We start from the raw sequence: 14,871 nt of genomic DNA, 5'->3' as shown, positions 1-14,871 counted from the left end.
GTCTCTAGCAAGGAAACTATGCATTCTGGACATAAGTTCATTAGACCTTCTTTGTTCTGCATCCTCTCATCAATCAATCCCTAGAGTTTGTACATGGTGGAAAAAAATCACCATGTATAAATGCCAGCTGAGTGAAGTTATTTTGTCTACTTACAGAAGAGAACTGGACAGGGAATTCTGGGGAGGTATAGACTGTATGTAAATTGAAAATCGAACTACAGTTGTAGTGGGGTAAGTTGCTTTCCCTGGAAGAACATTTTAGTTACTGTACTGGATGACACAAAATTTCTCCCTCTAGCAGTGTAAAACAGTATAGACATTCATACAGATTTTGTCCATATCTACATTCTACATCTACATTTATACTCTGCAAGCCACCCAACGGTGTGTGGCGGAGGGCACTTTACGTGCCACTGTCATTACCTCCCTTTCCTGTTCCAGTCGCGTATGGTTCGCGGGAAGAACGACTGTCTGAAAGCCTCCGTGCGCGCTCTAATCTCTCTAATTTTATATTCGTGATCTCCTCGGGAGGTATAAGTAGGGGGAAGCAATATATTCGATACCTCATCCAGAAACGCACCCTCTCGAAACCTGGCGAGTAAGCTACACCGCGATGCAGAGCTCCTCTCTTGCAGAGTCTGCCACTTGAGTTTGTTAAACATCTCCGTAACGCTATCATGGTTACCAAATAACCCTGTGACGAAACGCGCCGCTCTTCTTTGGATCTTCTCTATCTCCTCTATCAACCCGATCTGGTACGAATCCCACACTCATAAGCAATACTCAAGTATAGGTCGAACGAGTGTTTTGTAAGCCACCTCCTTTGTTGATGGACTACATTTTCTAAGGACTCTCCAAATGAATCTCAACCTGGTACCCGCCTTACCAACAATTAATTTTATATGATCATTCCACTTCAAATCGTTCCGCACGCATACTCCCAGATATGTTACAGAAGTAACTGCTACCAGTGTTTGTTCCGCTATCATATAATTATACAATAAAGGATCCTTCTTTCTATGTATTCGCAATACATTACATTTGTCTATGTTAAGGGTCAGTTGCCACTCCCTGCACCAAGTGCCTATCCGCTGCAGATCTTCCTGCATTTCGCTACAATTTTCTAATGCTGCAACTTCTCTGTATACTACAGCATCATCAGCGAAAAGCCGCATGGGACTTCCGACACTATCTACTAGGTCATTTATATATATTGTGAAAAGCAATGGTCCCATAACACTCCCCTGTGGCACGCCAGAGGTTACTTTAACGTCTGTAGACGTCTCTCCATTGATAACAACATGCTGTGTTCTGTTTGCTAATAACTCTTCAATCCAGCCACACAGCTGGTCTGATATTCCGTAGGCTCTTACTTTATCAGGCGACAGTGCGGAACTGTATCGAACGCCTTCCGGAAGTCAAGAAAAATAGCATCTACCTGGGAGCCTGTATCTAATACTTTCTGGGTCTCATGAACAAATAAAGCGAGTTGGGTCTCACACGATCGCTATTGCCGGAATCCATGTTGATTCCTACATAGTAGATTCTGGGTTTCCAAAAACGACATGATACTCGAGCAAAAAACGTGTCCTGAGATTCTACAACAGATCGACGTCAGAGATATAGGTCTATAGTTTTGCGCATCTGCTCGACGACCCTTCTTGAAGACTGGGACTACCTGTGCTCTTTTCCACTCATTTGGAACCTTCCGTTCCTCTAGACACTTCCGGTACACGGCTGTTAGAAGGGGGGCAAGTTCTTTCGCGTACTATGTGTAGAATCGAATTGGTATCCCGTCAGGTCCAGTGGACTTTCCTCTGTTTAGTGATTCCAGTTGCTTTTCTATTCCTTGGACACTTATTTCGATGTCAGCCATTTTTTCGTTTGTGCGAGGATTTAGAGAAGGAACTGCAGTGCGGTCTTCCTCTGTGAAACAGCTTTGGAAAAAGGTGTGTAGTATTTCAGCTTTACGCATGTCATCCTCTGTTTCAATGCCATCATCATCCCGGAGTGTCTGGATATGCTGTTTCGAGCCACTTACTGATTTAACGTAAGACCAGAACTTCCTAGGATTTTCTGTCAAGTCGGTACATAGAATTTTACTTTCGAATTCACTGAACGCTTCACGCATAGCCCTCCTTACGCTATCTTTGACATCGTTTAGCTTCTGTTTGTCTGAGAGGTTTTGGCCGCATTTAAACTTAGAGTGAAGCTCTCTTTGCTTTCGCAGTAGTTTCCTAACTTTGTTGTTGTACCACGCTGGGTTTTTCCCGTCCCTCACAGTTTTACTCGGCACGTACCTGTCTAAAACGCATTTTACGATTGCCTTGAACTTTTTCCATAAACACTCAACATTGTCAGTGTCGGAACAGAAATTTTCGTTTTGATGTGTTAGGTAGTCTGAAATCTGCCTTCTATTACTCTTGCTAAACAGATAAACTTTCCTCCCTTTTTTTATATTCCTACTAACTTCCATATTTAGGGATGCTGCAACGGCCTTATGATCACTGATTCCCTGTTCTGTACGTACAGAGTCGAAAAGTTCGGGTCTGTTTGTTATCAGTAGGTCCAAGATTTTATCTCCACGAGTCGGTTCTCTGTGTAATTGCTCGAGGTAATTTTCGGATAGTGCACTCAGTATAATGTCACTCAACGCTCTGTCCCTACCACCCATCCTAAACATTTGAGTGTCCCAGTCTATATCTGGTAAATTGAAATCTCCACCTAAGACTATAACATGCTGAGAAAATTTATGTGAAATGTATTCCAAATTTTCTCTCAGTTGTTCTGCCACTAATGCTGCTGAGTCGGGAGGTCGGTATAAGGAGCCAATTATTAACCTACCTCGGTTGTTGAGTGTAACCTCCACCCATAATAATTCACAGGAACTATCCACTTCTATTTCACTACAGGATAAACTAGTACTAACAGCAACGAACACTCCACCACCGGTTACATGCAATCTATCCTTTCTAAACACCGTCTGTACCTTTGTAAAAATTTCGGCAGAACTTATCTCTGGCTTCAACCAGCTTTCTGTACCCATAACGATTTCGGCTTCGATGCTTTCTATCAGTGCTTGAAGTTCCGGTACTTTACCAACGCAGCTTCGACAGTTTACAATTACAATACTGATTGCTGCTTGTTCCCCGCATGTCCTGACTTTGCCCTGCACCCGTTGAGGCTGTTGCCCTTTCTGTACTTGCCAAAGACCATCTAACCTAAAAAACCGCCCAGCCGACGCCACACAACCCCTGCTACCTGTGCAGCTGCTTTTTGTGTGTAGTGGACTCCTGACCTATCCAGCGGAACCCGAAACTCCACCACCCTACGGTGCAAGTTGAGGAATCTGCAGCCCACACGGTCGCAGAACCGTCTCAGCCTCTGATTCAGACCCTCCACTCGGCTCTTCTATTACCATTATTAGTGAAGTGTTAATGCATGTTGTTGAAAAGAAACAAAACACATTCACGCTTACCCTCCACCTTCCCCTGCCCATGCCATGGCCATATCTTCATACTTGGTCCCCAGTAACTCATTAACCAAACTGTGGAAGGGTCCATATAATTTTGTGAAATACCCTGCTCTTAATATTTGTAACAGTGCTGTTAAGAGAGTGGGAAATTTCCTTCTCACCATTTTGCAGGCTTATTAAGGAGTGAAGTGTATGAACGCAATCCTGCAACTTACTTTGCATTGTGCTTCTACTCAACACATCCCGCTCTTCACATACCCACACACCCCGGTACATAATTTATATGTTAATATTACTGTATTGCACTTAAATGTGGTACAAACCTTTGATATTTGATTTTAACCAATTTCATTTAAAGTTACAAATTAATTATATACCGTTAAAACTGCTTTTTTCCATCCTCTGCAATAGTATCAGTATAAACCCATCCATGTGATAACAGCGTCACCTGGCAAAGGATGACTGTCACACATGCATGGTACATGTAGTATCAGTGAGAATCCTCTATGTGTAGAATGGAGAAGGTGTGTGATCTGAGTTTGACTAAGGGCAGATTGTGATAGCCCAGAGGCTCAGCACGAGTATTTCGGAAAATGTATGACTTGTCAGGTGTTCGATGAGTGCTGCGGCAAAACCAAGGTGAAACAACATCAGGACGTCGTGGAGCTGGGTGACGTCCCCTCATTACAGATGTCATAAGCTAGGCAGATTGGTAAGAGGATGGACAGCAAACTGTGGTAGAACTAACATCAGACTTTAATGTTGGTCAGAGAAAAGGGTGTCTGAATACACAGTGCACATAACAATGTTGATGGACCCCCGCAGCCCACGACTCTTGAACATGCGAATGTTAACATCACATCATCAAATGGCTCTGAGCACTATGGGACTTAACTTCTAAGGTCATCAGTCCCCTAGAACTTAGAACTACTTAAACCTAACTAACCTAAGGACATCACACACATCCATGCCCGAGGCAGGATTCGAACCTGCGACCGTAGCGGCCGCGCGGTTCCACACTGTAGCGCCTTTAACCGCTTGGCCACCACGGCCGGCCATCACATCATCAGCAACAACTACAACTGAAATGGGCAAGTGACCATTGGCACTGAACGTTGGCACAGTGGCAGTGTGTTGCATGGTCTGATGAACCCCCTCATCATGCCAGTGGGAGGGCGCAGATCTGTCGTCTTCCATGGGAACAGTTCTTTGTCTTGAAATTCATACTACAGCTAGAGACAAACTGGTGGCAGCTCCATTATGATCTGGGGATCATTCATGTGGCCATCCATGGATCCAATGGAACTCAGGGCAGAGTGATTGGCAAGGGCTATCATACACTAGTTGCAGACCACATATGCCGCTTCATAAGTAACGTTTCGTGACACAACAGGCATTTTTCAACCAGACAATGCACCATGTCACAAGGCCAAGAGTGTGGTTGAGTAGTATGGAGTGGTTAGAGGAACACAGTGGTGAGTCCCAGTTGATGTGCTGGCTCCCTCTCCCCCAACTCGCAAGATCTGAACCCAATCGAATAGTTTTGGAATGTGATTGAACATAGCTTCAGAGCTCATTGGTCACCCCCCCCTCCCCAAAAAAAAAACTCCTTTCAAATACCTACCAAGGCCTCATCGCTTCCAGGGCACAATGCCTTGCTGCTGTTATCCATGCTGAAAGTGGACATACTGTCTATTAGTTAGGTGATTATAATGTTCTGTCTGATCACTGTATATCTTTGTGTTTTTGGTAACAGTATCTAGCTTTGTAAAACAAGAAGAGCTAGAATCATTACTGTCTGGATGGAAGTGGAATACAGAAAATAAAATAACTGAACCATCTGCGATGTTTTATTACAAAAGACCGATAAAAATAATTGAACTGATATGACTGGGTGATTGGGAATGAAGGTCTCCATAGAATTACTAAAAAGGCACTTACGGAAAACGCTGATGGGAAGGGACAGTGTAATACGATGTGTATATGAAGTCAACAGAGAATAACCTGTGTGATAGTAGACGGAGCTGTAGAGGGCAAAAACTATGGGGTAATACACATTGGAATATGCCAAACAAGTAGTTGAAGATGTTGGATACCATTGCTGCTATGAGATTATGAGACTGGCACTGGACCCCAAGTCATGACAGCCCACGTCAAACCAGTCAGAAGTATCCTCCCCTCTCGTGGACAAAGAATACCAATTTTAATGTTACGTATGTCAAATAGGTACTGTAAATGGAGTGTAATTAATGTGTGCATTTTGTGTGGTGCATAGTGTATACACATGTAGTACAAAGGCAGCTCAGAACTGGTAGGTAATGTGTGTTTTGAGAACTATATGCTATACATCCATCTGCACAGAATTTTGTAAGAACAGTGTGATATAATATTTATTCCAGTATCAGACAACATGACTGTGATGTCTAAATTACAGTTTTGAGCACCAACATATGCTTCCTGACACTTGTTGATACAAGCACTGCATTCACAAGCACCTGAACTACAAAACTGGTTTTGCAAACGTCAGATGTTTCTACAATATTGCCTCTGTTGTGGGTTACTGGAAAAAGATAGTTGTATTGGTATCACAAATACTCCGACACATAATGTAAATTGCCTTGCACAGTTTAACTGTAGAAACAATTGGAAGTCAGTAGGCAGCAATGTGAACTTTAAATCACATTTATGAGGGCATGTTGAAAAGTAATGCCTCCAAATTTATGTGAAAACTCGTACAGATTTTTGAATAAAGCTTTATAAACATTCTACACCTTTATTCTTCATCTCTACATGTTTGTGTTGCAACAAAGCCACATTGGCAATGAAATCGTTTCTCCCAGTGAGTGATGAGTTCATTGATACTGTCGCTGCAGGCTGTTCAACTTTGTTGATGGAGCCACAGCCTCACCTCTACTTGCACAACTTTATCACTATAAGACTCAATTCTTGAAAGATGTCTGTAAGTGTTGGCCTATGCAGCTGTCCACTTTGAGCTGAGGTTAGGAGTTCTGTTTGCCTCATTATGAGTATGAACAATTGAATGTTGTGACATTCCTGACGTTGATATAGTGAAAACAATGCACTGGTTTCGTTCTTCTGTGGATTCAATTGAAGACCCATTTCGTGCAGTTACAAACTTGATTAGAGCACACTCTTTCGCATGCAATAACATAGTTCCATTACACACTGCAATGTTACACACTACAATTAGAAGCTGCATAATAGTAATGTTGCAACTTGTCAGTGAAATGAGAATTTGACCACGTAATATGCATGATAAGTAATACCTCAATTAATACTGAGAACAGAATTTAAAAAATCGGCAGCATTACTTTTCAATGAGCCTCCATATTACGAGACAATGGGAGAAGTGCAAGGAATTTAACTAACACATTTCTTCAACGTTAATAGATTTTTCTATCACAGGACAATGGTCACACAGAGGTTACACAACAATGTGAGGGAGTGTTGAAATCCAAAGAAGTTAGTGGGTGTAGTGAGGAGATGGACAGGGAAAGAGCAAAGGTACAAATATGAGAGAGAAGATGCCCTGTACATTTAAAATGCGTACTGATTTGGGACAAGATTGTACTTGTCACCATGAATGCTCAACATAATATTTGAGAGATTAATGGAAATAGCAAGGATCCCAACTTGATAGGGCACATGAAATAACAGTGAGGTTTGTAGTCCAAAACGCTAAAAAGCCCGATGTGTTGACTCTGCCCTCAGGAGTGGTGCAAAGTGACCCAGTGCATACTGGAAATTTCATTTACAACCGTAGAGAAATTTTGTTGTGTGGGCACAAACTTAAGAAAATCTGATCTCTATGATGTTTTCTCCATTCTGAGACAATGATGATATCTCGACAGAAAGAAATGACATTGTTGGAAATGACATTGTTGGAAAAGTCTCATACGCCAGAAAATATTCAAACCAGAGCTGTGAGCATCAGAATGTTAACCTGATAAATCCAAACAGAAATAAATAGGCAGGTGATTTAATTATTAATTAAGGACAAGTCGTTGAGTGGATGGAAGAAACAACACTGTAACTGCAGGCAAACGATATTGAGTAGAAGAGGAAACGTGCTGACTACCCTAGATCAGCAGTGCCGCAGTGAGATGTCAGTTCGTCTACTTGTGACCCACAGAACTATGTGTTACAATGGCAAAATCAGCAGACTGACCTTCATTGTGGATCTTCGATATTATTTGGAATACAAAGGTTTTTTTTTTCAAATATGTTTTCTGCTCCAAAACTCTGTATTGGTTTTTTTGTTGTAAATATCCAGCAAACATCTGCATTTCTCTTATGCATGACGTCAACGAAAATTCGCGTTTATGTTCAGTTTCTGCAACAGACAATGAAAGTTTTACAGGAACTCTACTGGCAAGCAAATTGTAACTTGTCCAAGCAGAATTAGTCTTACTGATGAGTGACGATTGCAACTCGGAGACCTAGAGATACCGAAATGATGCTGCTGTTGGGAGAGAAATGCAACCTCTTCTCCATAGGTATTTAGGTATTTCTAAGGTACTCTTAGTGGTTACTCTTAGTGGCCAGTATGTTCTTTCAGAACCAAAGCTTCCCCATTTCATCAACTTTTTGTGAGCCTGTGCGTTTTGTACAAAGCATCACCAAGAGAATATAAGTGTGTCGACTAAGTTGTTCATCTATCTAATAAAAATACTCCCGTTGATTCTGGAGAACTATCTTGTCGATAATTGAAGTTGATGATGCCATTGTTAAAAAGTACATCAGTTTTATCACATCAACCATTTGTTACTCAATTTATGACTTGTGAGTTTAATTTATTGAGGTTCTAATAATTTTACCACAATGGCCTATAGCGATCTTGTCTAAAATCAAAATATCTATTAGCACACCTTATACCATTCCACATAAATACATATTCTCTGTATGCGTCCCTAAATTGAAGAATGAAATCGTCCAAATTAGGCTTATAATACCACAATTCTTCTAAAACAATAACAGCTGCTGCATAATTAATCTTGTTGCCATAGAATGTTACAGCTAATTCATCAATTCTCTGTTGATTGTTGGGAACAGGGAAAGCCAGGCGTAGGTCGTCTGGGTAATTTCGAATATGGTCCCAGTTAGCATAAACTCCAACGCAGACATTAGCTGTAAACAATAAACTTTATTCAGAAAGTAACATTACCTTTCCTCTTACAAAATGTCATATACACTCTATTTCTTACTACATAGTTACATATTTCACTTCGCTTTGAACATTGTCTGACTTCTCAGGTTCATCTCCAGCTATTTGAAGTCCAATATAAAATGGATTAGTACCTTGAAAAAGGCGATTCTTAACTTTACATTCTTTCTCTAGATCTGTCCAGGATTTCACTTTAGATATATCTGCACTAGTTTTGGGTTTAGATTATGTTACGAACTTAAACCTATTCTTCGTAGTATATCTACGCCATGGAACACCTGTAGAACGCTGAGGATTAAGATCAATACTAAACTCATTAGATACAAATATTACCAAGCCACGGTGTTTAGTAACCATTCCAGGTTTATTTTTAACATTAACAGTAACTGGTCACCCTTCGACAATACGCTTCAATATAGAAACATATTGCCGCTACCTGGAACACTCAAATTGATATTGAGCAAGGAACTTTATTTTTTATGTCAGTAATTCCTAGACACTGCTGGACCTCTTTATTCAGTCTGTACTGTACCATAAGAAGTGAATGCAACAAGTATCATTGTGGCTCGATCTAGCTGGATAATTACTTGAATCAATATATGCTAGACATCACTAGGAGTGACATTGTGATTCGAGTACACTAAAATAGGGTGAATACGGTTACGCATCAGAGCAACAGATATGAACACCAGAGCAATGATAGGCAAAGTTATTACTACAGTCGTCCGAGGTATATACCCATAAACTGACGAAACAAATTTTCAGGAAAGTGTTACTGAAATGTAAATATCGTCGTGCTTTACTTCATCAAAAATCAGCGTATCTTGTTTTTATTAGTTCTTTCCGAAAATAGTTATTAATTGTTCTAAAGCCTCTTTGTTAATTTCACATGAGCATTTGAAATCATTTAATTTTGGAGATTTTTCAGAAGGTTGTTGCAACAATGCGTGTTTCAGTGTCTATATTCTTTGAGCTGTTAATGTTCAAGAGCCCGGTATCCAGAATGAATTAATTGTCACATCACATACTGTATTCTCTTTTTTTCTTTTTAATTGGTATTTCTTTAACATAGTGGCAAATATGATTTTCTGTTTTTACTGAGTTTACAATGATCTAGGACATTTGACTGAGCCATTTTATGGTTTTCATCTAAGACTTGCTTTTGGAAGAGATTTATTTCGTCATTTGCTGTCCTTAATTTATCACGTAATCGGACAGTTTCCAGTTCCTGGTACATCAACATCGTTTTAATGTGATTACTACTCCGTTGAGTACTGATATGCTCCCTATATTTTCCTCAGCAAAAGCAGCACTGGCAGACATCAAAACTGCAGCTTGTTTACTGTCTTCTTTCCACAGCTTCCCTTTAGCGACTGCTTGACGGACAGTTTCCTTTTGTGTAATATTTTCGACAGATACTTCAGTAAATTGGGAAATACACGAGGAACAACTGAGCCGCTCTCGTTTTAAGAGACCACCCATGTCTTACAATTACAACTTGTTTACTGATGATAGGGATTTGTTGTTCCTCACTAAAATGAGAATAACATACAAAACAACTCTTGAGTCAGATTGTCTTTCTGGGGAATTGCTGTCAACCATTTTGATATTATACTTTAGTTTTTGGAGACCTACAAAATATTTACCCTTAGTTTCTCTTCAGCCATATCGGTTCACTGGATCGAAAAACGTGGATATATTTTGTTCGTTTTCTTCTATAATTACCAGTAACTACAACTCTCAGCACCTCTTTATAACCACAGCCTTCAACTCTGAACCATTCACTCACAAGTCCTAAACAAACTCTCAAAATAAATCTGGGCAGAAGCAACAAACGCCATCCCATTACATGTCAACTTGAGTCTCAAGTGACAGTGCTGCTCGTAGTTCTTGGGTATATGAAGATGGTACCTGTTGTTTCTGACATTTCAAAAGAACAGATACCATCTTCAAGGCTCACTGGCCATTTGACCGTCTTCTTCTATGCGGATGCACAAACAGTGCCTGAACTCTTTCGGGAATCGGCAAAAAGCTGCGAGTAATGAGTATAATGGGCAGGAGCAGTATGAGTATAGTGCGGGACAATAGGTTGGGAATGTGGGTCTCACGGTAGGCATGCCAGAGATAAGTAGATAAATCCCTGCAGTTGCACTATCCTCCGTGTCCTCAGTGGCTCAGATGGATAGAGCATCTGCCATGTATGCAGGAGATCCCAGGTTCGAGTCCCAGTTGGGGCACTTATTTTGGACTGTCCCTATTGATTTATATCAATGCCTGTATGCAGCTAGGGATATTCATTTCATTGTAGTTCTCAGGCTCGCCACCTCTCCTGTCCAACTACGTTAATGCACAGCGAGTAAGCACACTCTCTCTTCTTCTTGCTATGGGCAAAGTGTGAGGTTCCCAAATGAAGGATAAGGGTCAGTAAGCACCATGGAGTACGCTATGTACTGACTGATTATGTGTAAAATTAGTGCAGTATAGCAGAGTGTGAAATTATGGTGATACATGTTGGCAGAATAACTGCTATATTCATAAAAAAAGAAATATTGGGAGCCATGTCATAAGTATAGAAGGGTACAAGTAGTTTTAACTGAGACTTTTTCTCTCTTTCAGTGTCTTGAAGATAATTTGGTAATCTCTCAGCCAAATGATTTTATCAAGGAGGATCCTGAACTAAATTTGGAGGTGGGTGGAACTGAGAATACTATAAGCACTCCCATCTCTGATTTATTGCATGTATAGTGATAAAAATGTATTTGTGTAATTGATGTAAGAAATGCATTACTGTGGAACAGGCACAGATTGTGAGTTTTCTTGACCTAAGTGCAATTAATAACTTTACAGTACTCTTGTGATATTCCACTTGATGTGGATTAGCAACTGTTATTTGCTTATTGTTCTGAATAGAATCCAAACGGAATTTGTAACAATATGTCTAACCATACTTTCTGTGACCCTTCTGGATGTTAAACAGTTCGTATAAGTTTAAACCATGAGAGTGTAGATCATTTGAAAAGTATTCCTCCTTCCAGTAACTTATGATTAACGGATTGCAGAACACATTGGGCATGGTTTATCTTTTCAGTGAATCATTGATATTTGTCAGTTTGAAATAGAAATTTTCGAAGTTGCCAAAGGTACGAAGTGTGATACTATTTTTATGTGACAGACCACCCATGATACATTGATCTCAAAATAGTTACAGTATGGCTACCTCAATGGTAGAGATTTGTCAGTCACAGAAAACCTCTTGGACGTATGCAGATAAATCCATATATTACCTCACCATAGAAGTCATAGCAGATCCAAATAAATTATCTTTTTGGCAAAATTTACAGCTTTGATAAGGTCTGCTTGTATGAGGCATAAAACTTAATCCAATAAAATATAACGTTGTTGTATTAATTTTGTCCATCTTGCATAAGAGAATGTTGATGGTTAGATTCATAAACTTCTCACAGGAATGAAACCTAACAAACATTTGGGAATATAAGGTAGAGGACTGAAAAACGTAATCATAGTGCTTAGAGCCATTTGAACCATTTAAACTGAAAAACGTAAATCCGAAGACATACTATGCAAGACATTGTATGGTACATGGCGGTGGGTATGTTCCACCACTATTAGTCATTTCCTTTTCTTTTTTGCTTGCTAGCAGAGTGAGGGAAAAGCAACTGTCTGTTGCCTCCATAAAAGCCCTAATTTCTCGTCTTCTTTTGTGGTCTGTAAATGACCCTCATACACATTGATGCCTGTTGATTGTGCAAGCATACCACTCAAGGAAAAATGCTAGGGACAGCGGATATGGTATACAGGGTGTTACAAAAATGTACAGCCAAACTTTCAGGAAACATTCCTCACACGCAAATAAATAATAGATGTTATGTGGACATGTGTCTGGAAACGCTTAATTTCCATGTTAGAGCTCATTTTAATTTCGTCAGTTATGGAGAGTGCTACGGGAGAACCAGTTGTTTCCATACCATGTACAGCGTGTGCATGCATTATCAGCAGCCGATTCGCCTCCACAGGTACACTTTTCCAAATGGTTCATCCAACAATGTGTCAATCCTCATTTCAGTGTAAATGTTCTCTTTACGGATGAAGCTTCATTCCAACGTGATCAAATTGTAAATTTTCACAATCAACATGTGTGGGCTGACGAGAATCCGCCCGCAATTGTGCAATCACGTCATCAACACAGATTTTCTGTGAACGTTTGGGTAGGCATTGTTGGTGATGTCTTGATTAGGCCCAATGTTCTTCCACCTACGCTCAATGGAGCACGTTATCATGATTTCATACATGATACTCTACCTGGGCTGCTAGAACATGTGCCTTTACAAGTACGACACAACATGTGGTCCATGCACGATGGAGTTCCTGCACATTTCATTCGAAGTGTTCGTACACTTCTCAACAACAGATTCGGTGACCGATGGATTGGTAGAGGCGGACCAATTCCATGGCCTCCACACTCTCCTGACCTCAACCCTCTTGACTTTCATTTATGGGGGCATTTGAAAGCTCTTGTCTACACAACCCCAGTACCAAATGTAGAGATTCTTTGTATTCTGGACGGCTGTGATACAATACGCCATTCTCCAGGGCTACATCAGCGCATCAGGGAGGGTGGATGCATGTATCCTCGCTAACGGAGGACATTTTGAACATTTCCTGTAACAGAGTGTTTGAAGTCACGCTGGTACGTTCTGTTGCTGTGTGTTTCCATTCCATGATGAATGTGATTTTAAGAGAAGTAATAAAATGAGCTGTAACATGGAAAGTAAGCGTTTCCGGACACATGTCCACATAACATATTTTCTTTCTTTGCGTGTGAGGAATGTTTCCTGAAAGTTTGTTCGTGCCTTTTTGTAACACCCTGTATAAAAAAGAGTGAACCTGGCATAACCGGTTCCTGCATCACATTTTCTCTTCCCAAATTAAGCATTTGTTTGTTAGGCTTCATTCCATTGTATATGCATGGTGTAATAACAAATTCCTATGGGGCACAGTCATAGTAGTTTTTGCGTATGGTATTCACTTGGGAGAATGTGTTCAATATTGAAATCAGTTCATTTAGCAGAAGTTTTCTTCTACTGTCACTGCTCTGATATTTTCCCACATTACATCAGTTCACAATAAGAGGTAGATCGACACCTTGGACTATTAACTTAGCTGTTGGCATTGTGCTTCATAGAATTTTCCATTAGTAAATGTGCCTCTGCATGATTTCCAAGTTGCTGCCTTCATGCTATTGTGTGGATAATCAATCTGGAATGCATAAATTTTAGTTCCATTTTGTCCACTATCTTTACAATCCACAGCGCACAAGAAAAAAGTATTTGTCTATGTTTACAAGTTCATGATCCATGACTGTATACTGCCCAACAGCAACCTTACATAATTTATCTCCTCCCATTGTTATGACAAAACTCACTATTTATTGGTACACATCTAAACTCTGTCTTCCGCAATATTACCATCACTAAATCCTATTAAACGTTTTCTATTTCAGTATACACAAACAGGTGATTTCAAAATTAACAAAAGACATTAGATGAAAAAACAGTAAACATAGAAAAATAAAACTCAGTATGTCTCTGACAGTTATGGAGGATACACAAAGTGTGATGCATTATATTGTAGGCTAATATTAGTATACAAATCAGACCAACAAAGTTTTATTATGTTTCCTTACATTACACGCTGATAAACAGTTACATCAGCAGTGAGCCTCAAATGCCAGTTCCCTAAATTTTTTCAACATTGACTCTCGAAAACATCACCACCTTCCCTCCAAGGATTCCTGTCTGAGTTGCTGAACCATATCCATAACATTTGTGTCCTAATGAAAGCTAATAGTAGCAAATCTAAAAGCATGCCACTGAATTGCTTCAGTGTCTGACTGGTGGGATGTCACATTGTCAGGAATGTGTACGTTCCAACAAAAAAATTTTGGGAAATAGGAGTTCAAAAGAGATTATATAAAAATCGTGAGACACAGCTGGGAAAATGAGATCAAAATCACTACCACATAATTTAAATCTGCGAAGAAGCTACAAAAATGGAATTTTCTGACCTCCGCTTTGTGTGTGTTTCAGATAGACTCTGGTGTTATAGCCAATAAGGATATAAAAATAGGCAGTGTAAGAGCAAGAAAGGAATTTTTTAGTCATTTCAACGTCTCTTACATATAAAGATTAGA

General features: G+C 40.0%; 1 protein-coding gene across 1 annotated transcript in view; it reads left to right on the top strand.

Annotated features, from left to right (window-relative positions):
* Positions 1–14,871, top strand: part of LOC126108310 (zinc finger protein ZFP2-like) — a 138,375-nt gene that overhangs the window by 104,731 nt on the left and 18,773 nt on the right. Inside the window, exon 4 of the mRNA XM_049913531.1 lies at positions 11,277–11,348. Coding sequence (XP_049769488.1) covers positions 11,277–11,348 — 72 coding nt within the window. The remainder of the gene's footprint in view (positions 1–11,276; positions 11,349–14,871) is intronic.

This window comes from Schistocerca cancellata, chromosome 11 (genome assembly GCF_023864275.1).
Source record: "Schistocerca cancellata isolate TAMUIC-IGC-003103 chromosome 11, iqSchCanc2.1, whole genome shotgun sequence".
Taxonomy (NCBI): domain Eukaryota; kingdom Metazoa; phylum Arthropoda; class Insecta; order Orthoptera; family Acrididae; genus Schistocerca; species Schistocerca cancellata.
The sequence above is the reverse complement of the archived record's forward strand: the minus strand, read 5'-3'. Positions and strand labels throughout refer to the sequence as shown.